This window comes from Sarcophilus harrisii, chromosome 6 (assembly GCF_902635505.1).
Source record: "Sarcophilus harrisii chromosome 6, mSarHar1.11, whole genome shotgun sequence".
In the NCBI taxonomy this organism is placed as follows: Eukaryota; Metazoa; Chordata; class Mammalia; order Dasyuromorphia; family Dasyuridae; genus Sarcophilus; species Sarcophilus harrisii.
The window spans coordinates 185,823,545-185,850,939 of record NC_045431.1 but is presented as its reverse complement, the minus strand read 5'-3'; the positions used below and the strand labels follow the sequence as shown (position 1 = coordinate 185,850,939).

The window sequence follows — 27,395 nt, the reverse complement described above, 5'->3', positions numbered from 1 at the left end:
CAAATACTCCCTGGTGTCTCTGTGCTCCTTAGCTGGCTCTGTTAGGGATGTGGCGGGAGATCTTTATAATTTTTTTTCTCTCTAAATCCATTGCTTTTCTGAACTCTACTTACTGTTGAAAGCACCACCATACTTTCAGAAGTCAGCCAAGTTGACAATCTTGTTATCCTCAGGTCCTTAACTGTCACTCACATATTCGGTCAGCTGCTAAATACTTCTTTTCTATCTGTACAGCATCTCCCACATCTTGCTCCCCTTTATTGACATGATCACCACCATGGTTTAGGCCCTTATTCTTGCCAAAACTTTTTGGATAACTTTCTATTTGGTTTTCTTATTTCAAACCTTTCCATTCTTATTCATCTTCCGCACAGCTGCCAAAATGATATATCTTGTTATTTTGTCACTTAAGAAACTCTAGTGGCTGTTGATTGACTACAGAAGAAAATATTATTTCATCCTTATCCCCTTTAAATTTATATTTTGTGTGTAAATTATATAATTTATACAAGTATTAATTTAGTATATATATGTGTATATATATATAATATAAAAGTTATGAATAGGTAAATACAGATTGGGAGTGCATGCTCAAAAATGTTTTACTGATAGGAGTGTGATTAAAAAATAGTTAGTTGGATTGGATTTAGATGATCTTTAAAGTCTCTTCCTACTCTTAATCTGTGATCCCATGATTTTAAGCTGAGGAAGAAAGAGGCTGATGTAGATTAGGCATATTTACTTGCTCTCCCCTCCTTTCTCACTCCCTTAACTAAATTGAAAAAATTTAGAAACCTCATTTGACTGAAATCTTCCATCAGTGGCTATTTTTTTTTATTTTATAGCTGGTCTACTGGCAATCACTTCTGTGACAAATATGCTTTGTTCCAAGTGGAAAGCAGAGTCTGAACAAACTCTGGGGAGGCTATTTCTCTTCTTTTCACATGCTTGTTACACACTCAGGTGTCTTGGTGATAAGGAGAAGGAGAGATATTGGAAACTGGAAAAACCGTTGTTATTTCTGCTTCTGAGGAGACTAGTGGGGTTTAGGACATGGTACTAAGAAGAAAGTGGTTTTAGGTTGTTCTCGGATATTTTATGAGTAAGATTTGGGGAAATTGTGGCTTATATTTAGACTAGTTAAATGTATTTTAATATACTATCTTTTTCCTTTCAACTTGTATTTCATAAGCCATTTATTTTTGGACATGTTTTGGCTAGTCACATAATGGCAGTCTTTTTAGAAAGTCTTTAGAAAGAAGCATATCAGGAGGAACTGAGTTTACTTACTATTTGACTCTGGTCAAATCAATAAACCCTGACTGTCTCTTCCCTCATTCCCCCAAAAAAAGTACTTCAAAGAACTTTCTCGAATATTGTATTGAGTGAATGTGTGATCTCTCTTTCTCTCTCTCCCCCTATCCTTACATACAAATTAGAATTTTTCCTGCTGAGTGCTGAAAAGAATGGAAAACCTTAGAAAAAGAAGACTTTTTTTTAAAAAGGAAATTTGGTGTACATTTGCAGTTTGATTAATAAGTTACCTAATCTATCTCTAAACTTTATTCTATTTCCTTAAAGGAAGTAAAAATTTTCTAGTGCAGAGTAGTCTAATAATGGACCAGAAAGCCTTATCTACTGTATATTCATTAGTTGTCCAGATAAAATGTCTTTCTGATTTGAAAGCCTAACCTAAAAAGGACATCTTTCTTTTCTCCTGCCAATTTGACAAAATGTGGATTTCTTTTTTAACCGTTAGATATGGTACAAGAGATTGCCTTAAGCCTGTTTTTCTAAAATGGATAGAATTAAATTATTTGAGAACAGATAATATTTTTGTAGAGTGTCAATTCATGTTTTAAAGACTCAACATGTCCAAGGGGTATTGAATATTAGTTCTGGGAACTGAAACAAAATCAAGTTTTTTGTTTTTTTTTTAATTAAAGCTTTTTATTTTTCAAAATATGTGTGGACGATTCTTCAACATTAGCCTTTGTAAAAACCCATTTCCCCCACCTTTCTTCACCTTTCCCCCAGATGGCAAGTGGTCCAATATATGTTAAACGTGGTAGAAATATATGTTCCAATTTTTGCATACATATTTATACAATTATCGTGCTGTGCAAGGCAAAAAAAAAAAAAAAAAAGAGGAGCAAAATAAAATTCCAGCAAACAAAAACAAAAAGAGTAAAAATGCTATGTTGTGACCCACATTCACTTCCCACAGATCTCTTCCTGGGTGTAGATGGCTTTCTTCATCCCTGAACAATTGGATTTGGTTTAAATCATCTCATTGTTGAAGAGGGTCATGTCCATCAGAATTGATCATCATATACTATTGTTGTTGAAGTGTATAATGATATCCTGGTTCTGCTCATTTCATTTAGCATCAGTTTGTAGAAGTCTCTCCAGGCCTCTCTGAAATCATCCTATTGGTCATTTCTTACAGAACAATAATGTTCCATAACATTCATATACCATAATTTATTCAGCCATTCTCTGATTTATAGGCATCCATTCAATTTCCAGTTCCTAGCCACTATAAAAAGGGCCACCAGAAATATTTTTGCACATGTGGGTCCCTTTCCCCCCATAAGATCTCCCTGGGTTATAAGCCCAGCAGAAACACTGCTGGATCAAATGGTAAGCACAGTTTGATAACTTTTTGGGCATAGTTCCAAATTGTTCTCCAGAATGGTTGGATCCGTTCACAATTCCACCAACAATTATTGTATCAGTGTCCCAGTTTTCCTCCATCCTCTCCAACATTCATCATTATCTTTTCCTGTCATCTTAGCCAATTTGAGAGTTGTGTAGTGGTAGCTCAAACTTGTCTTAATTTGCATTTCTCTGATCAATAGTGATTTAGAACACCTTTTCATATGACTAGAAATGGTTTCAATTTCTTCATCTGAAAGTTGTTGTTCATGTCCTTTGACCATTTATCAATTGGAGAATGGCTTGAATTCTTTTTTTTTTTTTTCAAAAAGTCAACTATATATATATATATATATATATATATATATATATTTATTTAATAGCCTTTTATTTACAGGATATATACATGGGTAACTTTACAGCATTAACAATTGAATGGCTTGAATTCTTATAAATTTGAGTCAGTTCTTTCTATATTTTAGAAATGAGATCTTTATCAGAACCTTTGAATGTAAAAATGCAAAATTAACAGTATTACAATGGATTTATTTAATGTTTTTTACTGTTTGAAAACACAGACCGTCAATATGTTCAAAAAGCTTAGAATCCTTAAATGTTTTATTCATCAGAGACCATAGAAATTATCTAGTTCAACTCTTCTTATTTTCCGGATAGGAAACTTAGACCATAAGAGGTCAAGCGGCTTGCAGTGGTAAAGCAGCTAGCTAGTGGTTTGTTCTACCTTTCTCTAGACCACAACTGAATTCCTTATCTATAGATACCACAGTATTTTTTGTGAGTCACAAACTGATAACTCAATTTTTTTTTTTTTTTTTTTTTTTTTGTGTGTTTGTGTTTCACTTGAAAGTCTGTCTTTGAAAATAAAATTCATCAAGGCTTTTGTAGCAAAGACCTGTTTTATGGGCTAGTCCTTTCTTTTGTTCAATGGGTGGCCATATGAAGGCCACAATCAGTTTTTTATTTCAAGTGTTTGACTATCAGTAAAAACTTGAACTCCTTACTAAATTTAAAGATGTGACAGCTAAAGATATCACGCTTTAGAATGTAAATTTGTTTGCAAACTCTTTATGAAGCATGGGGAAAAAGTTTGCTTCATAACTGCCTCAAAGCAACAAGGAATGGGTGGAGGGATAAACAGGTATATGGAGAGATTGATGAAAAATTCATTTAAGATGGATTATCTTCAGAACATTTAAGGATAAAACCTAAAGGAGGACTAGAAACAGATGAAACCTGTACTTCTATGAGTAACTTTTTTTTGTCAGTAATAGGCGTGTGATATCAGAGTCCCCAATGTACTGCACGAGGAAGTAAAACTAACACTAAAGAAAACAAAGGTGGAAAGAGTAATTTTAATGGACCACGCATATACAGAGAAGATTTATGCTGCTGAGAGGGGGGGATATAATTTTGAAGGTGTAAGTGAGTAATAATAATGATAACCAAAGGAGGGCAGGTAAGAAACAGTTGCAAGCAATTTGAATTATTATTATTGGAAAAAGGTAATCAAGATATTAGTAATTACTGACATATATTCTTACCTTCCCATCTATATAGAATCTTTATAAGAATAGTGTACACTAGCATTAGGAGCACCCATCTTTGATGAAAATATGAAAAAGAAATAGCCAGACTTTTGCAAATCGTTGGTGTAGTGGATAGACACCTATCCTGGATACTGGAAGACTCTTCTTAGTGAGTTCCAATTTGGTCTCAGACACTTTCTAGCTGTGACCTTGGGCAGGTCACTTAACCCTGTTTGCCTCAATTTTTTCATCTGTAAAATAAGCAGAAGGAAATAAATAGCAAACTACATCAGGATCTTTACTAAAAAAATCCCAAATAGGATCATAGAATCAGACATGATTAAACAAAATAGGGCAGCTAGGTGGAGCAGTGGATAGAGGGTGGAGTCAGCAGTCAGACCTGAGTTCAATCTGGTCTTATAGCTTTAGACTGTGTGACTCTGGGGGTGGGGTGGGGTGGGGTGGGGGAGTGTGTCACCTATTTATCTCAGCTTTCTCTTCTGTAATTAATAAGCTGGAGAAGAAATGTCAAACCACTTCAATATCTTTGGCAAGGAAACTTCACGTGGACCACAAGGGTTAGGACATGACTAAAACGACTAAACAACATTTATAGCCAATTAATTCTTTTTAGTTACATGATTAAATGAAAGGTCTACACCAGGGGTCCTTAAACTTTTAAAATAGGGAGCCAGTTCACTGTCCCTCAAACTGCTGGAGGCCGGACTATAGTAAAAACAAAAACTTTGTTTTGTGGGCCTTTAAATTAAGAAACTTCATAGCCCTGGGTGAGGTGAATAATAGTCCTCAGCTACCATATCTGGCCCGTGGGCCGCAGTTTGAGGACCTGTGGTCTACACTTTCAGATACAGGATCTCACAATGATATGGGAAGCCACTGTGCTTGTTGCTTCTTGATTGTTTATAAAAAAGCATTTGATTCAGTAGAGAAAAAAACTTTCCCCTAATAAGGAATGAACTTCCATGCACATGTCAGAATCCTAGAAGATTCATTGAAGAATACAAAAGAGATTATGTCAAATGAGTCATAAAAAAGGAGGGATCCATGCTCACCAAAGATGTTTGCCACTGTCAGGGAGGATATCAGATACAAAGTTCTATGATAGCACCTCCTATTCAGTGAGGCCCTGTAGATACTTCTGTTTGTGAATTATATTGTGCCAATTGCATCACCTGCCTACTGCCAAATATCCTAGAGTCTATTAAAAGAAATCTATCATCACTCAAAAGCCTTTGGTCAGTTAAGACAGATGGATGTCATATTCAGGAGAGAAAACAATAAATGCTAATTATATCACATATAATAGACTCTAGTCTGCATCCTGATAATAGTTTTTTTTGTTTTTTTTTAATTTGGTCCTACCTTTAAAGATGTTTGTAATTTATGACTAAGTAGGACTTTGAGTAGAAATCAGAATTTGAATTAAGGGGATTGAATCATGTTTGAATATTGCGATGTGTTTTCCTGACCATCATTACTCTGTATAGTTGGGATATATAATTACAAGTAGTTCATTTTGTTAATATTAAACTTCAGAATCATTGGAACTAATATTTAACCTACATAAAGAATTAACTTCTTATTATCATCTTTATTTTAAAGTTGAGGAAATTGAACCAAATAGAGATTAATTGTAAGTATCTGAGGCTGTATTTGAACTAAGTCTTCTGATTCCAGGAACAGAATTTTAATAAAGGATTAACTTCTAACAAAACTTATATTGTGAAAAAGTCCCAGTTCAGCTGGAATGCTTCTTTTGTAATGTTCTCTGTTTGGGTTTCCTGGAGGTCTCTGGGAGCAGCCTTCCTTTCAGTTCAGTAATCACCACATGAGTTAGCCAAGGGTTAAAGTCCAAATCCTTAATTGCCTCCTTCAAAGTCCTATCTCCTTCACTTGGGGCTTAGCTAGTTTTCTGGAGGCCTTCTGGAGTCTTGGTTTCAGTGGAGAAGTGGAGGAGAGCCTGCCACCACAGTGCTGATGAAGATGGAAATGAATAGTCCAAAGGCTTGGGCTTCCGCCTCCAGCCTTCTGTCTTCTCTGGCCTCTGAATGAACCTAGCTGAGTTTGTCTGAGCCTCTATGCTCTCTCATCATAGGTGTGAATCTTGTGGAACTATATTACGTTCTAAGTACCTGTACTGAACTAGAGAACTTATTAAGCACCATCCTAACCAACCATTGTCTTTATCAAATCCACTGAGTTAGCACCTTGTACGAATCCTTGTTTCAAATTCAGACTTCTGGCCCATAACACTTCTTTATCACAAATATATTTCTTCTAATATTAGTCAAGTAATTGGAGGATTTTCATTTGTTGTCTCAAGTAATCTAGGTTTTTTAACTACAGCATATCCTGTGATTCAAATGTTAGAGATCTATTCTTTACTCTCCTGCTGTTAAAACTTTTTGATGCTAACTTAATGTTGCAGTACCATTGAATAAAAATGACTTGAAGGGAAGGGCTTCATTTTTCACATTGAGTGTATCTGTCTCTGTTTTTTTGTTCCCTATCAGGAGGATTCTTTTTTTCTTTTTTTGCTGAGGCAATTAGGGTTAAGTGACTTGCCCAGGTATCTGAGATCAAATTTGAACTCAAGCCCTCCTGAATTCAGGGCACTACCTTGCTGGTCCCATGAGGATTCTTATATGATTTTTTTTTTCCTTAAACCTCCCATGTCTTTAGCTTTGAAATTAGGCAACTAGAAGTCCATGGCTTTGAACAAGATAGAATGATGTTTTCTCTTTTGTTTAATGTGTTATTCCTAACAGTTTGCTCACTTTTAGCAGTTTTAAGGCATTTTTATTTTGTAGGGGCATTGAGAGGTTACTCTCAATCCTAGGACTTGCCTAGGATTACACAGTCAATATATGTCTGAGGTGAGGGTATCTTGGCTTTGAATCTGGATCCATTCAGCCACATTGTTACTCATTTTGTTTGACCATAAAGACTGCATTCCTTAGACTTCTACTACTTTGTTAGACACTTAGAGATTTATTAGCACATATAAATAAGATATTGTTCCTGTCCTCAAAATGCTTATAATTTACTAGATCAATACTGTGTTTTTAGAAAATTTTTACATTAAATGAGCTGATGAAAAGTCCATAGCATCTTCATAAATAAAAATCTTTGTTTTTTGCCAGCACCAACACATACTTTTGCAGTATTTCTGACTTTTTTCGTTCTGTTCTTGTTACTTTCACATTTTTCCTGATATGTTTTTCTTTTAATATAGTCCTTGCTTTGTACATTTGTGCTATGTTTAATTTTTCTTTGCATAGCTGAGGGAATCATAAATCATGCTAAAATCTGCTTTTAATAAAAAGATGAGGATTACAGTGAAAGTAATCAACCTAAACATTTTTTCTTGAATTTCACTTTTGAAATTAAGTTCTTTGGTCTCAGGATAAAACATTGCAAAATCTGTTTAGACTGGAGATGTCTGTTAAAAACTTCTTGATTCTGATGATCACAGTGTCATTTATGGTAGTGGCTATCCTCCCAAAACAGTTGAGGAGGGGGAAAATTGATAATTAAGAGAAAAATTTTAAGCAGTGGTCATCAATTTCAAGATAGAAAAATGGATGCATGCTTGCAATTTTAGCTTTTTATTAAAATGATTGAACATTGTAAGAATAGAAGTAATGTTTGATTTTTTTTTTTTAAATGCAGGTTTTAAAGTAGAAATCAATAGCCTTGTTGAATTAGTGATGGAATGGTGAGAATGGTTTTGTTGGTATTGTTGGTTTTTAAATTTGGGCCTTCAGTATACAGTAGTTTTATTGCATTAATTGATAAATGGAAAGAATTTCTTTCAGTCACTTGAATAAAAGCGATACAAGCCCTACTATTCTTTTCCCTGGCTTTACATCTTCTGAAATATTTTGTCCATTTTTAGGTATACCTTTTAGGAAAAGAAATTGACAAGTTGGAACATGCCCAAAACAGGGCAGCCAGGATGGTAAGGGAATGTTAGAACCTGGAGACAAGAAGACTTAGGGGTGACATTACTATCTTCATATATTTAAATATGTTTAAATTAGATTTGATCTTCATGGTCCCAGAGGACAGACAATAAGTGAAGATTCAGGAGTCAGATTTGTCTAAATATAGGAAAACGTTTTCTAATTATTTTAGCTATCTAGTAGTAAAATGTGCCACCTGAAAAAGTAATGGCTTCTAATTTCCCAAAGATTTTCAAGTTAGAGGCTAGATGATCACTTGTTAGGTTTTTTTCATTGAATGGATTTGTATTTCAGTTGCAAGCTGAACTAGAGGACCTAGCTCTTCCAACTCCAACTTTTTTCATTTTGTGAAATTTTACAAATAAGATTTATAGAGAGCCATTCTTTCAAGTCATATTAATAGTATACAAATAAAAGTTGCCTCAAATGGTTTGTCTTAACCAAGTAAGAAATCTTAGCTCCTTATCTTTCATCTATTATCCAGATAACAGTGGTCCTTTTCATAATTGAGCAATCCTATTCCTCTAATTTGTCTAAGGGGGTGGGGAATGTTTTTTCTGCCAAGAACCATTTGGATATTTATAACATCATTTATGGGCCACACAAAATTATCAACTTATAGAACTCAAGCCATGGGATATGGTTGTACCTAGTTTTCAGCTTATCTTTGCTGTGGTTGCCTTAGCAAATGATTTTGGGACCTTGTTCAACCTGAATGTTCCCTACCCCTGCTCCAAATTAAACCTTCTTTTCTTTGCGACGAGAGACCCAGCATTGATGACAAGATTGGATATTCTAGTGTGTTTAGATTTATATATTGTTTAAAGCATATACTGTTTATATTATGTTTATAAATATACACATATGTTATCTATTAACTTAGAACAACTAGCAACATTGGCCATGTCTGAAAAAAGGATATCTTATATATCTCTTTTGAAACTTACTGTGCAAGGGGCAGCTAGTTGGTGTAGTGGATAGAGAGCACCAGCTCTGAAGTCAGGAGGACCAGACATTTAACACTTCCTAGCCGTGTGACCCTGGACAAGTCATTTAACCCCAATTGCCTCAGTAAAAAAAATAAACAAAAAACTCAAAATCAAAACAAACAACTAATTGTGCACCATGAAGTTTTACTAAACTGGTCTACTAATAAAAATTGATAGGAAAAGAAAGCAGTTAAGGGTGATAGTTGTTATTTATGCACTACACTCACCTTCTTTTCTCAGTGAATTCAGTGCCTTGATGACAAATTTTCCACCTCAGCTTTTGCTTCTGTATTAGGGAGTCTTCAACATGCAAACTTATGCCCTCTCAACTACCTTAATTTCCTAGTTGCTCAGTCCATTTAGTTCCCATGTAACTACCTTCAATCTACTTTAGCTACATACATTCTCATATCCTTGAACTTATCACTTACGAGTATTGTATTTTCGTGATCATGAACTCTAAAATGACATTATCTGATGATAATCTTTTGTCATTTTAACTTTTCCTATTCTTTAAACCCCTAAACATTTTTTATCTTCACCAGGACCTCTGGGTCCTCCATTCCTTATTCCTTTTCCATGTCATCTTCCTGCCTTGTCTATATACTTCCTCCCTTTTTCTGTATTGACCTCTTGGTGAATCATTTAAAGTCTATACTGTTCCTTACACTTGAATTCCACAGAAGCAGATAAGATGCCAAGTGAAATAGTACAGAATACTACTTACCCTAAGACTGAGTGTTAACAAGGCCTAATGAACACTGGATAAGGGCGCAAGGAATTCAAGTGTAGAGAACAGTATAATAGACTTTAGTGTCCCTGTTTTCCCACAGTCCCTCCAAAACTTATCATTATTTTTTTCTCTCATTTTAGCCAGTCTGAGAGGTGTGTAGTGGTACCTAAGAGTTGTTTTAATTTGCATTTCTCTAATGAATAGTGATTTAGAGCAATTTTTCATATGACTAGAAATGGTTTTAATTTCTTCATCTGAAAATTTTTTGTTTGCATCCTTTGACCATCTATCAATTGGAGAATGGCTTGTATTCTTATAAGTTTGACTCAATTCTCTATGCATTTTAGAAATGAGATAAAAATTGTTTCTCAGTTTTCTCCTTTCCTTCTAATCTTGGCTGGTTTTGTTTGTGCAAAAACTTTACTTTGATGTAATAAAAATTATCCTTTTTGCATTTCATAATGTTTTCTATTTTTTGTTTGGTCATAAATTCTTCCCTCCTTCAAAGATCTGATAGACAATCCCTTGCTTTCCTAATTTGATTAGACTATCATTATATCTAGATAATATCATCTCATATCTCCAAAAGCCTTTCAGATGTCTTGAATTGGGTATCCAGTAGACATCTTAAATTTAAAATGTCCGGAAAAGATCTTGTTATTTTTCCTTCTGTCTTTGCTATTTCTGTAAGGGCCACATCGTTCTCCCAGACTCACACCCAGGCACATTGCATGCTGGGGTCCTCAGTGTCTTTCATCCCCAGACACAGTCCTTTGCTCAGGCCCATCTATTTCACCTTTGCAGTCTCTCTTGAAAGGGCCCCCTTCTCTCTAATACTGCCACCACCTGGTGTAAGCCCTTATCCTTGGGTTATTGCAGTAGCTGCTGGTACTTTAAAGCCCAGGCTATAAGCGTAGAAATTGCTTACAGGTTCTATCCCAGTATTGATCTTCATGGAAACTTTTACCTGCTTCATTTCTGACTTGGGCTGTCTTGCTATTCATTGGGGAACCTGCATTGATTCAGTCCACTGTAGCTGAGAACTCCGGAGTTCCAGGGAACCAACCACTAGGTCAGCTTTCCTGGTTGCTAGGATTATAGTGTGCACAAGGTCTTCCTTCTTCCTAACTTTGTTACTTTTGAGAGCACTGCTATCTTCTTAGTCACTCAGGCTCACAGCCTTGGTCTCATCCCACAAAATTAAGTTGTCAAATCTTGGTTCTGCATTCACATCATTTCTTATAGGCACAATCAGCTGTCCTTATCACTTCTTGCCTGGATTACCAATAGTCTTCTAGTTGGCCTTTGTCTCAAATCTTTCCTTGATACAACCCCTCTTTTATTGTGACAATCATTTGTCCAGTAGGTTTGACCATCTCATCTCCTACTTAATGAACATAGTTATTTGCATATTGTCTCCCCATTTATGATGTGAGCTCTTTAAAGGCCAGGACTGTTTTTGCCTTTCTTTGTATCTCTATAACTCATCATAGTACTTAGCCCATTGTAAAAATCCTGTTAAATTCTTGTCATCCCACTGAAGCACTTAACTCAGAGCTTTGGAAATAATTTGGGTTCAGTGAACTTCAAATTAATAAAATGTATTGAGAAATATAGTGTGGCTAATATAAAGTTTTTTGATTTTATTTTCTTCTCTCTCTCTCTTTTTTTTTTTTTTTTTTTAGAAAGAAAGAACTTTCAACTACTAAGAAAGACCGGGTTAATCATTGCCTGACAATATGTGAAAATATAGTGGCTCAGTCTCTAAGGTAATTAAAAACAATATATTTTTAATCTTTTACTTTCAAAAAATGTTTTGTTTCTTCCAAAGAACTTAAAATCTTCAAGACCTTAGATTTAAATTGAATTTATCACCGGGAGGAAAAAGCCTTCAAAACATTTATGGCATTCACATTAATCCAACTTGCATTCATAGGCAAAAGTTTTGTTACTATTTCCTTGTCATTTTATACTAAACAGATATAATCATTTTACTATTGTGATATTCAGTTATATTATCTTATTTAAATTTGTTCTATTTCAAATTGCTTTCATGTGATGGTAGGCATTGTCGATACCTCTGTCTTTTTCTATTATAAAAATGTTGTGAGGATAACATATTAGATAGTACATATGACTTGTGAAATAAAATTATCCTCTATATGCACAGTTGTCATTTATCCTTAGTTTTTGTGCTTGAGGAACCATTTTCTGATGTACAAGAATTTATATTACAGAAACAGAAATAAAACCATTAATAAAGAAGCTTCTGTAATTGTTGTCCTCGTAGAATAATTCTACACACACACACACACACACACACACACACACATCCCTACCCCTAAAACATACATACTTACACACACACATATATATGCATATTTATATGTTTCAAGTTGTAGAACTTTTAAGGTGTTTGGCAGTCGATTGTAATTGTCTCTTGCCAAATTTGTAGAAACTACAGGATGTCTGGATCTTTGAACTTTTTGAGTTCTAGGTTTATTTTTGGGAGTTGTTTTATCTAGTTCTGGTTTACAGATTCTCTTAGTTTAGAGCATGAAAAGATATTTTGTACATTGATCTGAAGGCCCTAGTAGTCTCTTTTTAATGATTATTTTCCCTTGATTTGACAGAATTTATAGGGTCATTCTACTGTGCTTTCCTAAGTTTGACTTTTTGGAAGGTTTGATTTGTGGAGGATTTATATCTAAGGAGTCCCTGTGGCATGTTGGGGAACTTGCTAAATGTGAAATTTGGAAGGTGGAGATTCAGATTCATTCATGGACACTATTTGTGTGAGCATGCTTGAATCACCTTTGACTTCTCCAAGCCCTAGTTTTTCATCTGTAAAAACGCAGATAATGATAATTATACTGTCTACCTTAGAGTTGTTATGCAGCTCAGACTAATATATATTAACAGTTTGCAAGCCTTAGAGTTTTGGTTAAGTTTCGGTTAATATTATTTTTAATCTGTTTCTAACTGGGGTCATTAAAGAGTACACTGAAAAATAATATCCTGAAGCATTTAGCAGACTCTCATGAGATTGACCAGTTATTCATAGGCAGTAGATGCTGTAATTCTTTAAATTAAAGATAATTGCAGAAATTTATTGGGGACATAAGTTCATATGATAATAGCTAAATTGTCTCTTAAAAGTTCCAAAGTAGAAGAGAACACCAAGATTTTTCTATGGGTTTCTTTTTTGGGAGTCGAGGTGGTTTATATTTGTTCCTGACAGGTAGATTGTTTCAACTTTTCCTTTGTCTTCAGGCGAGAGGCCTGTGATTCCATCTTTGTTTGGTGAACTACTGTCATGCAAACCATTTTCACTCATATATACATTAGTGTCCTGGACTGTACTCACATCTGAGTCTCATAACTCTTGTTTGTCAGAAGCAGGACTTGAGTTTAGATCTTCTGACGCAAGACCATTATGTATTGTCTGATATCATGTTTGCATCTTTTGTTCTGTAATAAAGTATTACTAGTGAAAGTTTTTTTCCATTCATGGGCATACTGTTTTATTTATTTGTTTATTTACCTTTTTTTTTTTTTTAGGTTAAACATGTACAATCCTTTTAAACATATTTACATATTTGTAATGTTGTACAAGAAAAATCAGATCAAAAAGGGAAAAAAAACACAAGAAAGAAAAAGCAAACAAACAGAAATGTTGAAAATATTATGTTTCAATCCACATTCAATCTCCATAGTTCTTTTTCTGGAGATCTTTCTGGAGGCAGATGGCATTTTCCATCACAAGTTCATAGGCACATTGTGAGATTAAAATGCAATTTACAATTTTTACTATAATAACAATTCACATAGCACTTGACAGTTTTTCCTACAATTCCTTGGGATTCTTTAACAATTCTATAAGACAGATAATGGAAGTATTATTAGCTACATTTTGAAGATAAAGAAACTGAAACTGAAGTTTGTTGATGACACAAGATTTTGAATTGTTTTCTAGTTCCAAGTCCAGTGGTGGACTTCTATTTTCTTCTATTTTCCTGTCCTGTCATTAATATCAAATATAGAGTTTACATGTAGTAATCACCATTATAGCATCATATTTTTTTTTCAGTTACTTTTGGATTAAAAGTTAAAGAAATATCTTTGTAAAGCTGATATATTCATGAGACAAATTTAAGAGCAAAAAGAGACCTTTCCTTTCTCCTTTAATTACATATCTTTACAACCTAGCTTCTGAAACTGTGGTTTGCAACTCCATATGAGGTTTTATAACTAAATGTGGGAGGTTGTAAAATTAGGATTTATTATCAGTAAATGTTTGATGTGTATGCCTATTTTATATATTTGTATATTTTATTTACACATATACTTCATATGTATTTATATATGTGTGTGTGTGTTATACTTCTATGCCCAGAGTCATGTAAAAATTTCCTGATTGAAAAGGGGTTTCAAGTGGAAAAAGTTAAAGAAGCCCTGATCTATAGTATTTCATTCAAATAAATTTTCCATGTAACTGAAATTTCCATAAGTGCTTTTCTATTTAATTTTTTAAAAAAAATCATTTTTAGTTGAAAATGTTGTCTTATTATCCCTTCCCTTTTTAAATAGAATATCACTTAGCATGGTTTGAACCTTTTCATGAAGGCATATGGTCATCTGATGTACTTGTCATAATACTTGTACTTGTTGCACTTGGTCATCATTCTTTGTTTTTTTTTTGGCCTGACTGAGTGGAAATGTCTGCTATCATTGTGCTGGCCCCTCCTGGTCTTGCCTGTTGCTCTCCTCTGATCAAGAAATGGAGAAACTGAGTTGAATAAAATCAGAGTTGGATAGTTTATAGAGTGTCTGACACACAAGTATCTTTAATAAATGATCTTCAGTGATCATTAATCCTCTTTAGGACTTTTAGGGATTTTGGATATCTTATTTGATCACTTTCCCTTTCTGGATTTTAATTTTCTTATCTGAAAAATGAAAAGGTTAGACTGAATGCCATCAAACCTGTTGTAATTCTATGAAACCAAATAACCAATGATATTAGAATTGTATATAAATTAAGACTTAAGTTTTGCAGCCCACACATCTTCTCCTACAGAATAAATTTAGAATAGAGATTTTAATATATCAGCTTTTATGAATTCTTGGTATGTCATTTCTTATGATCAAATTATATTTCATCACGTTAATGTGTCACATTTTGTTCAACCATTGTCCAACATTGAGCACCTACTCTGTAGTTCTTGGCTTCTACAAAATTATTTTGTTATGTATGTTTTTACACACACACACACACACACACACACACACACACACACACACACGTACATATGGAGAGAGAGAGAGAAGAAAAAAAAGACAGAGCATCTTTCTCCCTATTTTTTGTTTCCTTGGGTTTTATGCCTAATAATATTATTGCCAGCTTAAAAGGTAAGTGTAGTTCTTTTTTGTTGTTGTTATTCCAAATGAATTTACGTAGAATTAGGAGAGAAGCAATTAGTTGAGGAGAAAAATCTTTTCTGCAAATATCTCTTCTAAAAGTTTGAAGATATATAGGGAAGTTATATAAATACATAAGAACAGAAGTCAATCCTAGATCAGGCACCTTGTATTTATTAAATTCCTGTTAGGTGCTAAGCATTGTGATATATAGGAATACAACTAAGAAATGAAGCGATCTCTTGTAGTAAGAAGTTTATATTGTGATGAGGGAGACAATGAAGACATTGAGTTATGTGCATGATAGATAAAAAGAAAATAAGTATAAAAAAATGTAAAAAGATATGGTAGTTAAGATATGACAGGCAATATTTAAAAAAGAAATGGAAGCTTTCAATAACTCCATGAAAGAATGCTCCAAGGCACTAATAATAAGAAAAGTACAAAGTACAATTGAAGTTTCATTTTCTTATCCATCAGATTGACAAAGATGAATATGTAAATTTGGGAGAATTGTGTTAAGATAGACACACTAATGGATACGAATAGAGTTGTGAATTTTTCCAGCTATGCTAGAAAAATTTTGGAATCATATCTTTCCTCTCTTCTCCCCAATTTAAAAAAAATCACCATAGCTTCTTTTGCTACTTTTGGTAGGACAATGATTGAGCTGTGGTTACTACCAAGATTTAAGGGGAAATAATTCTTTCTTTCCTAGAGTATACTTAGAATTTGAGGCAGCCATTATGATAATAATCTAATTTGATTCAGGTTTCGTCATTTTTTAGGGGGCATAATTTTATTTATATTTGACATGCAAAAAAGCCCCTTTCTACGTATTTAGGAAATTGTTTCAGGTAGCCAGTTAAGTTCATCCAATTATATAATCAAATAAAGTTTTCAGATTTAAATAGATTGCTATTTTTGCAAGTCAATAATAGTGCTTCTTTCCTCATTGAATTTTGAAGCAATTATGTACAGATAGATCTGTTCATAATCTTATTAAGAACTTACTAAAATAAATATTGTTTAAAAACAAGGAATAAAATGATCATATTGGGAAATTCTGATTTTCCAATTTTTTAGGAATATTATAAATAAAGCTAAAAGGAGTCTGTTAAGAGGGAACATTAAAGAAGTTTCTGAGTTTGTTTCTTTAGGCACTAATTTTTTTTTAAAATCAATATGACTTACAACTACAACTTTTTCTTCTTTTATTTAGAAATTCTCCAGAATTTCAGAAACTTTTAGGCATTGCTATGGAACTCTTTCTTCTGTGCAGTGATGATGCAGAATCGGATGTTAGAATGGTAGCTGATGAATGTCTCAATAAAGTTATAAAAGTAAGAACTCCTTGTAATGTATTTATGTTTTATATGTTTTTGAAGTCCACATAATCAAGCATTCTTAAAAATATATAAATGAGACTATTCCTAATTTTTTTCGTTGATTTTGTTTGCCTTGAGTATGCCATATTGATGCCATTTATCAGGATGTTATAGGCACAGTGAATTACTGGGTGGTAGTTTACCTTCCATAACATTTTTCAAAAGGGTGATCGAGACAGAATTTCCTTATGTTATTTCAAACAGATATTATTATATTTGTTGTATTTTTTAGGTTGATTGACCCAGATACAAATATAATGTTGTTCGTATGGAATTGATGCTATTATATAATTTATTTAATGGATCTCATTTCCTTGTTTTGATCTTTCTAATTTTGTTTACTGCTAACATCTTGCTCTTGGTGATAACAATATGTCTGAATTTCTGCAAAAAAAATTGAAATCCTTTAGTACTTCCTATTGAATTTTAAGTTATCTCTTCTTATAAACTAATTTAATTTTTAAATATATTCGTAATGACATAAAGGTTCAGAGAGAATTATGAGCAAATTGATACACCTTTGCTACTGTTAGACAATTTTGTAGACATAATTTGAAATTCCCAATTAAGACTAATTGCTTTTCCAAACAAGCATCATGTCTTTTTTTTTTTTTTTAATTTAATAGCCTTTTATTTACAGGATATATACATGGGTAACTTTACAGCATTAACAATTGCCAAACCTCTTGTTCCAATTTTTCCACCTCTTACCCCCCCCCCCCCCCCCCCTAGATGGCAGGATGACCAGTAGATGTTAAATATATTAAAATATAACTTAGATACACAATAAGTATACATGACCAGAACATTATTTTCAAGCATCATGTCTTGCAACTGAATACCACCATAGTGATTTCTTTGGAAGCTAGTTTTGAATGGGAAGATGGAAATATCTCATATTTTGCTATTACTATCCAATTCCCAGTTGTGTCTTGTGCTGAAGCTTACTATAGTACCTTTATAATTGTTTTGCAGTATATATTTATTTCATGTGAGAATGACATGAAGTATATCTGGTTTAACTAATAAAAAGAGAATGTTCTTTTTCTTTTTCATCTTTCACTTACATAGATGATTTTGTGATAGTTTGGCAAATATCTGTTTACTCTTATTTTTTTTCTAAATTGTTCCTTAAATATTTGTTGCGTCTTTCATGAAAAAGATTAAACCTTTTAATTATCTTTTTAATTGTGTTCTTTGTAGCAGTTAATAAAGCCCATCTTCTGTATATAGTTAAAATGTTATTTCTTTTATTTTTTTTTTAGGCTTTGATGGAATCCAATCTTCCCAGGTTACAGTTAGAACTCTACAAGGAAATAAAAAAGGTAAGGCAGTGTTTTCTTTTTAGAGAGATTAAAATCAAGAATTCCTACAAATATGTGGACTCATATATAGAATTATTTATCTGGGTAAAAAATTTATCTAAAAGATTTTTTAAAGAAGAGTATTTTTGGGTAAAATAGATTTTCATTATATTGCTTTGACCAAAAAGAAAAACTAGAAATTTAAACTTATTTGTATATATTTAATTTGATAGTTGCCACCAATTTGTAACCTATATTTTACTTGTTAAATTTCTTAGAATGGTGCTTCTCGCAGCCTGAGAGCTGCCCTCTGGAGGTTTGCTGAACTTGCCCATCTGGTTCGACCTCAGAAATGCAGGTAAACTTTTTCATTTTTTCATTTTAGTGTTCAATTTAGTTTATTTTAGCTTACTATAATTTCTCGTCAGAATTTATTTGGATGAATCCATGATTCTACATGGCTCTTCTTTCCATTAATGACCTCAAATTATCCACACCTTTTCATCCTATGTAATTCTTGTCCATGTCTTTTTAGAAATACTTATAACATTTTGTAGGGACTCATAGTACTGTTAGCTTGTAGAAGGCCTGAACTCTGGAAAAGTATACTTGAAACGAGGTGTTAACTCAGTGGAATTGATGAGTTGATGATTCTCTAGTTCACATATATACTTAGTAATTAATATGGTGATGTAATGGTTCTCTAGTTCACACGTATTCAGTATGCTGTAATGATGTAAGTATACTAAGGTATTTAAGGGCTGAGAAGTACTGAAAATGGGACATTTTGTTTTTGACCATCCTCCTGTTGGCCCTCCTGCCTCTTGCACTCCTTAATTCCAGAAAGGTAGTCCAAACATTACATTAGCTTGTCTGTATCTTATTATCATTTACTTCTACTACATGAATTGTCTTCTTCTAGTCATACATATCCTTGGTGATAACTTTTATGTTCTTTCTCTTAGGTATAATATTGCAAAACTTTATTTTATTTTTTAAAAAATTATTCCCCCCCCCCCCCCACTTTTTTTTTTTTTAAACATTTCCTTATGAATCATATTGGGAGAGAAAAATTAGAATAAAAGGGAAAAAACAATGAAGAAAAAAAAAACAGAAGAAAAAGAAAATAAAAGTGAATTTAACATGTATTGATTTACATTCAGTTTCCATATTTCTCTCTGTGGCCAAGGAAGGCATTTTCCATTGAAAGTTAATTGACATTGCCTTGAATCACTCAATCCCTGAGACGAATCAAGTCTATCATAGTTGATCATCTCATAAACTTGCTATTGCTATATACAATGTTTTCTTGGTTCTGCTTGTTTTGCTCAGTATCAGTTCATGTAAATCTTTCCAGACCTTTCTAAAATTATAATCTATTCATCGTTTTTTACAGATATTCCATTGCTTCATATACCATGGCTTATTCAGCCATTTCTCAATTGATGGGCATCTATTTATTTTCTAATTCTTTGCTACCATAAAAAGACCTGCTACAAAATTTTTGCTCATTTTCTCTTTATGATTTTTTTGGGATGCAGACCCAATAGTGGCACTGTTGGACCAGTTCTCTAGTGGTTTGGGCATTGTTTCAAGTTGCTCTCCAGAATGGTTGAATCAGTTCACAACTCTACCAACAATGCCCTATTGTTTTCCCTTACTGCTCCAAAATTCTTCATTATCTTTTTCTGTCATCTTCACCAATCTGAGAGGTGTGAGGTGGTGGTACCTCAGAGTTGTTTTAATTTGCATTTCTCTAATAATTAGTGATTTAGAGCATTTTTTCATATGACTAATAAGATGGTTTTAATTTCTTCATTGAAAATTGTCTGTTCATCAAATTGTGGTATATGAAAATTATGGAATATTACTGTTCTGTAAGAAATGACCAACAGGATGATTTCAGAAAGGCCTGGAGAGACTTACACGAACTGATGCTGAGTGAAATGAGCAGGACCAGGAGATCATTATATACTTCAACAACAATACTAGATGATGACTAGTCCTGATGGATCAGGCCATCCTCAGCAACAAGATCAACCAAATCATTTCTAATGGAGCAGTAATGAACTGAACTAACTATACCCAGAAAAAGAACTCTGGGAGATGACTAAAAACCATTACATTGAATTCCCAGTCCCTATATTTATGCACACCTGCATCTTTGATTTCCTTCACAAGCTAATTGTACAATAATTCAGAGTCTGATTCTTTTTGTACAGCAAAATAATGTTTTGGTCATGTATACTTATTGTGTATCTAAGTTATATTTTAATATATTTAACATCTACTGGTCATCCTGCCATTTAGGGGAGGGGGTGGGGGGGGTAAGAGGTGAAAAATTGGAACAAGAGGTTTGGCAATTGTTAATGCTGTAAAGTTACCCATGTATATATCCTGTAAATTAAAGGCTATTAAATAAAAAAAAAAAAAAAAAAAAAAAAGAAAATTGTCTGTTCATTTCATATACTTTGACCATTTATCAATTGGGAAATGACTTGTATTCTTATAAATTTGACCCAGTTTTTAACATGTTTTAGAAATGAGGCCTTTATCAAAAAAACTGGCTGTAAAAAAATTTCCCCAGCTTTCTTCTTTTTTATTTTTTTATTTTATTAAAGCTTTTTATTTACAAAACAGATGCATGGGTAATTTTTCAACATTGACCTTTGCAAAACTTTCTATTCCAAATTTTCCCCTCCTTCCTCCCATCTCTTCCCCTAGATGGCAGATAGGCCAATACATGTTAAATATGTTAAAATATATGTTAAATCCAATATATGTATACATATTTATACAGTTATCTTGCTGCACAAGAAAAATCAGATTGAGAAGGAAAAAAAAAACCTGAGAAAGAAAACAAAATTCAAGCAAACAACAATAAAAAGAGTGAAAATGCTATGTTGTGGTCCATATCAGTTCTCATGGTCCTTTCTTTGGGTGTAGATGGGCTCTCTTCATCACTGAACAATTGGAACTGATTTGAATCATCTCATTGATGAAGAGAGCTACGTCTATCAGAATTGATCATTGTATAGTCTTGTTGTTGCTGTGTATAATGATCTGTTGGTTCTGCTCATTTCATGTAAGTTCATATAAGTCTCCTCAGTAAATATAAATCTCTCCAAGTCTCTCTGAAATCATCCTGTTGGTTGTTTCTTACAGAACAATAATATTCCATAACATTCATATACCATAATTTATTCAGCCATTCTCTAGTTGTTGGACATCCATTCAGTTTCCAGGTTCTTTCCACTACAAAAAGAGCTGCCACAAACATTTTTTTGCTTTTTTTCTAATCTTTGTTGCATTGGTTTTGTTTGTACAAAACCTTTAATTTAATGCAATCAGAGTTGTCCATTTTCATTTCATAATGTTCTCTAGTTTTTCTTTGACCATACAGTGCTCCCTTCTCAAAGTTTCTGATAGGTAAACTATCCTTTGCTCTCCTAATTTGTTTAAAGTATCACCCATTACATCTTTTATTTATACAACTTTTATTTTATACAGTTTTATTTATACAAAACCATTTTAACAATGTAATCAAAATTATCTATTTTGTGATCAATAGAGATCTCTAGTTCTTCTTTAGTCACAAATTCCTTCCTCCTCCACTGGTCTGAGAGGGAAACTATTCTATGTTCTTCTAATTGGTTTTTAATATCATTCTTTGTGTCTAGATCACGAACCCATTTCAACCTTATCTTGGTATACAGTATTAGGTGTGGGTCAGTGCTACTTTCTAATTTTCTAGCAGTTTTTGTCAAATAGCGAATTCTTATTCCAATAGTTGAGGTCTTTGGATTTGTAAAACACTATATTGCTATAGTTATTGACTATTTAGTTCTGTGAACCTCACCTATTCCACTGATCAACTTCTCTATTTCTTAACCAGTAGCAAATGATTTTGATGACCACTGCTTTATAATACAGTTTTAGATCTGGTATAACTAAGCCACCTTCATTTGCTTTTCTTTTCATTAATTCCCTTGGAATTTTTGATCTTTTGTTCTTCCAGATGAATTTTGTTGTTATTTTTCTAGGTCAGTAAAATAGTTTCTTGGGAGTCTGATTGGTATAGCACTAAATAAATAGATTAATTTAGGTAGTATTGTCATCTTTATTATATTTGCTCTACCTATCCAAGAGTACTTGACATTTTTCCAATTGTTTAGCTCTGACTTTATTTGTGTGGAAAGTGTTTTGTAGTTTTGCTTATATAGTTCCTGACCTTCCCTTAGCAGATAGATTCCCAAATATTTTATCCTATCGACATGGAATTTCTCTTTGTATCTCTTGCTGTTGGATTTTGTTAGAGATGCATAAGAATGCTGATGATTTTTGCGGATTTATTTTGTATCCTGGAACTTTGTTAAAGTTGTGGATTACTTCTAAAATAGTCTTTTAGTTTCTCTGGGGTTCTCTAAGTATACTATCCTGTCATCTGCAAAGAGTGCAAATTTGGTTTCCTCATTATCTACTTTAATTCCTTTAAATCTTTTCTTTTAATGGTTAACCTCTCTTATGGTATCAGTTTGAGATCCTTAGATAATCTGATTGTTTTACTCTGGATACTCTTCCATTTATCAATGATTCTTACAAGGTAGTACCCAGGACAGATATTTTCTGAATGTTCCAGAATCCTGTAGTAGAATTGTTTCCTTGTTTCTGGAAGCTATGTGTTTTTTAATGTATTTGATTGAATGTGATTTTCAGGGGGCTGCCATATCACACAGTTGACTCATTCTGAATTTGTAGTACATGCAAACATTCATGTCTTCTAACTCTCTATCCAGGATTTTTCTATCTTGTACTTGTTGAGTTAATTAATTTTTTTTTTTAATTTTCTATTCCAAATTCTCTCCCTCTTCTTAGCTTTTCCCCCCACTCATTGAGAAGACAAGAAATAAAATAACTTCCATGAAATTATGCAAAATATTTCTCCATTAGCCTTGTTTCCAAAAACAAAAAACAAGAAAAATAAAGGTAAAAAAATATACTTTAGTCCATACTCTAAATTTGTCAGTTCTCTATCTGATGGTGGATATTATGGAATTATTTTTTTTTTCCCTTTTAAAAATTGTAATGTTTTATCTCCCCCCCCCCCCCAATACATGAAAAACAATTTTTAACATTTTTTCTTTTAATATTTTAACATTGTTATTTTCCCCACTTAGACATTAATTTTTTTCATTTGCTTTTTAAAACTTTGAGTTCTAGATTCACTCCCCTTCTCCTCACCCTCCATTAAGAAGGTACTTGTGAAGTTACATAAAACATTTCCATAAAAGTCTTGTTATGAAAGAAAGCAAGATTTCCCCCTCTTCCTCAAGAAAAATAAGGTTTAAAAAAAAGAGTATATGTCAATCTGTATTCGGACATAATCAGTTCTTTCTCTGGGTGTGGATAGTATTTTTCATCAGAAGTTCTTCAGAGTAGTCATGGATCATTGTATGGCCGAGAATAGCAAAGACATTCACAGCTAATCATCCTACAACATTGCTATTAACTTTATACACAGTATTTTTCACTTTGCTTGAGTTCTTGGAGGACTCTTCAGGTTTTTTTGAGAACATCCTGCTCATCATTTTCCATAGAAGAATAATATTCCACCATAATTACATACTTTAGTTTATTCAGCATTCCTCAACTGATGGCATTCCCCCATTTTCCATTTTTTTGTCCTGAGAAGAGAGCTGCTATAAATATTTTTGCATAAGTTAGGATTCATGCCTAGTAGTGGTAATGTTAGGTTGAAGGATATGCATGATTTTTTACCTTTTATATACCCCTTTGGACATAGTTCATATCTTTTGATAGTTTATCATTTGGGGAATGACTTTTTTTTTCCTTTTAAAATAAATTTCACAGGACAGCTAGGTGGTGCAGTGGATAGAGATCTAGCCCTAAAGTCAGGAAGACCTGAGTTCAAATCTGACCTCAGACACTTCCTAGCTATGTGACCGTGGGCAAGTCACTTAACCCCAATTGCCTCAGCAAAAACAAAATAAAGTAAAAGAAATTTCACTCAAGTCCATATACATTTGAGAAATGAGTTTTTCACCAGAGTAATTTGCTTCAGAATTCGTTTTCCCTTGCTGTTTGTATTTCCCTCCTTGTTTATTCTATTCTCTCTCTCCTTTCACCCTGATCCTTCTCAAAAGTATTTTGCTATTGACTACCCTTTCCCTTAGTATGCCCTTTCTCCTATCATCCTCTTCCTTCCCATATTACCTTCCCCTCCTACTTTTCTGCAGGGTCAGGATAGGTTTCTATACCCATATTGAGTGTGTATATTATTTCCTCTTTGAGCCAATTCTCATGAGAGACTTCCGTTCCTCTCCCCTCCTCCTCCCTTCTCCACTACAAAAGCTTTTTCTTGCTTCTTTTTTGGCAGATAATTTGTATAGTTAATTTTTTGAATTCAATTGTAAGACTATATTTATCTTATACTTCATCTCATTAGATTTGATCTAACTTTTAAGCTTGTTGAGCTATTTTTGGGTACTGTTTATCATTCACTGAGTTAGTTTTCTCTTTTAGATTTGTGTCATATTCCGTTTTCTTAAATATATCTTATATATCTTTATAGAAGTCATTGATAAAGATGTAAAGGAAACATAAGATCAAGTAGAGATTAGTGGAACACTTCACTAGACACTGAACCGTTAACCATTGGATTCTGACTTTTCAGGCAATTCTAAATCAATGTAATTATATTGTCTACAATATAACAGTGTTGTCTAGTCAACATTGGTTCTTGTTTTCCTGAGACTTTGTGAAGTATTTTGTTAAAATCCAGATAAATTCTATTGGCATCATTTTTGTGTTTCCTATTTAATTTGATCAGAAAAGGAAAGTTGACATGACCTGTTTTGGATACATCCTTGCTATCTCTTTGTAGTCCTTACTGCTTTTCTAGATATTTACCAATCACTCAAGAAGAATCAGGATTAGGCTAACAATTGGCAGTTTGCTTTTTCTAAGCTAACTTGTGTAAAATGAGAAATTTATCTTTATTCAATCTGGAGAATAGCATTTTGCCTCCTCTCCACAGTGTTTCAGAAATCACTGATGATGGCTGCATGATCACAAGTGCCTGCTCTTTAAGTCCACTAGGTTGTAGTTCATTTAGTTCTGATGACTTCTCTGATGAAGAACCAAGGGCCTCCTTAGCTTCCTATTTATCTTGGTTACCATCTTTCTTTTAATCATATTTATTCTTTCATTTCCATCATTTTCCTTAGGTAAAACAGAAGCAGAATATAGATTAAGTAGATTTCTTTTTTCCATCATCCATTATTTTCATCTTGTATACATGGTGAGTGATCCTTTGAGCCTCTTTTTTAAATCTTGAAAATTAAAAAAAATTTTTTATATTGTTTTGCCAGCTCAACTCATTCTGATTCTAAATGTTCCTTATAATCTTCTTGTAGGACCCTGCTATATTTTTAAATTTGTTTTTCATTATTCATCTTTTGTTTATTTATTACTGTTTTTAGGCTTTCTTGAAATGGAAATTTATTGCTTTATATTTTGAGTTCTTTTTCTTATAATAGCTTTTTATTTTTTAAAATTCATGCAAAGATAGTTTTCAGCATTCATCCCTACAAAACCTTGTGTTCCAAATTTTTTTCCCTCCCTTCTCACTTTCCCCCTACTCTAGATAGCAAAAATTCCAATATAGGTTAAACATGTAAAATTCTTCTGTACATATTTCCACATTTATCATGCTGCACAATAAAAATCAAATGAAAAGGGGGAAAAATGAGAAAGAACCAAACTAAGTAAACAACAAAATGGTAAAAATGCTATATTTCTAATTTTTTAAAATTTTTATTTTTAAAATACACATTGTTTTATGAATCATACGGGAGAGAAAGATCAGGACAATTTGGTTTCCTCGTTTAGATTTTTTAAATCTAAATTTATTTAGATTATTCAATCTAAAGTTTATTCAATCCAAAGGGATTGCTTTAGATCAGTGAATCATTTCGAAGAACCAAGTCTTTAATAGTTGATTATTGCACATTTGTTGTTACTGTGCACAAGGTATTCCTGGTTCTGCTTGTTTTGGTCAGCATCAGTTCATCTAAATCTTTTAGGCCTTTCTAAAATCAACTTGTTTATCATTTTTTATAGAACAGTAGTATTCCCTTATCTTCATATACCATTACTGATTCAGCCATTCCCCAATTGATGCGCATCTTCACATTTTCCAATTATTTGCTACCACAAAAACTGCTGCTACAGATATTTTTGCATATGCGAGTCCTTTCCTCTCCTTTATGGGAAAATGCTATGTTGTGTTCCACACTCAGTTCCCACATTCCTCTCTCTGGGTGTAGATGGCTCTCTTCATCACAAGATCATTGAAACTGGCCTCAATCATCTCATTGCTGGAAAGAACTCCGTCCATCAGAATTGATCGTTATAGCCTTGTCGTTGCTGTGTATAATGGTTTCCTGGTTCTGCTCATTTCACATCAGTTCATGTAATAATAAAAAAAAATAAAAATAAAAATAATAAAAAACAATGATATTACCTTATCTTCATATACCATAACTTATTTAGCCATTCCTCAACTGATGGGTATCCACTCAGTTTGTACTTTCTTGCACATGTGGGTTCCTTTCCCTCCTTTAAGATCTCTTTGGGATACAAGCCCAATAGAAACACTATTGGATCAAAAGATTTGCACAGTTTGATAGCTCTTTGGGCATAGTTCCAAATTGCTCTCTAGAATGGTTGGATCATTTCACTATTTCACCAACAATGTATTAGTAGTTTTCCCATATCCCCCTCCATTGGTCATTATCTTTTCCTATTATTTTAGCCAATCTGAGAGATGTGAAGTTCATTACCCATCTTTTAAAAAAATCTAAATTGATTGATGCATCTACATGTGTATTCACCAATATCTTAGTCCTTTTAGATAATTAGCAGAATATTGAGAATAATGGAAAATAGTTCTTTTTCTGCTCCTTGGAAGAGGTCTAGACCTGGAGTTAGGAAGACTTCAGTTTGGATGTGGCCATGGATACTTACTAGCTGCATGGCTGAGGAAATTATCATTATCCAATTCAAGACATTATTAGTTTCTTTGTTTTGGAGAGAAATGGAACTAGCAGATAAATAGATAATTGATTTGCCATTACTATGCTAGGCTTCTGTCCTCATCTGTTTCTCTTCTGTTTTGGAGGTGGACCAGGGCCCATGTAGTTCTGAAGACTACTCTAAAGATAATATTGCTTTTCTTCATGTCTCCTTTTATTTTCACTCAAATGTGCTCTATCATGCTTCACTCCTCTGTTTTTTTTTACATATGTATATCCTCAAAGCATATAATTTTGATTGTTCCTTTTTCTC

The 27,395-nt window shown here is 33.2% G+C and overlaps 1 protein-coding gene across 3 annotated transcripts in view; it reads left to right on the top strand.

Moving 5' to 3' along the window:
• Positions 1-27,395, top strand: part of HTT (huntingtin) — a 208,483-nt gene that overhangs the window by 6,778 nt on the left and 174,310 nt on the right. For all 3 annotated transcript variants that reach the window (XM_031943981.1, XM_031943980.1, XM_031943982.1), the window contains exons 2-5: positions 11,599-11,682; positions 16,557-16,677; positions 17,988-18,047; positions 18,305-18,384. In XM_031943981.1, the coding sequence (XP_031799841.1) occupies positions 11,599-11,682; positions 16,557-16,677; positions 17,988-18,047; positions 18,305-18,384 (345 nt within the window). The remainder of the gene's footprint in view (positions 1-11,598; positions 11,683-16,556; positions 16,678-17,987; positions 18,048-18,304; positions 18,385-27,395) is intronic.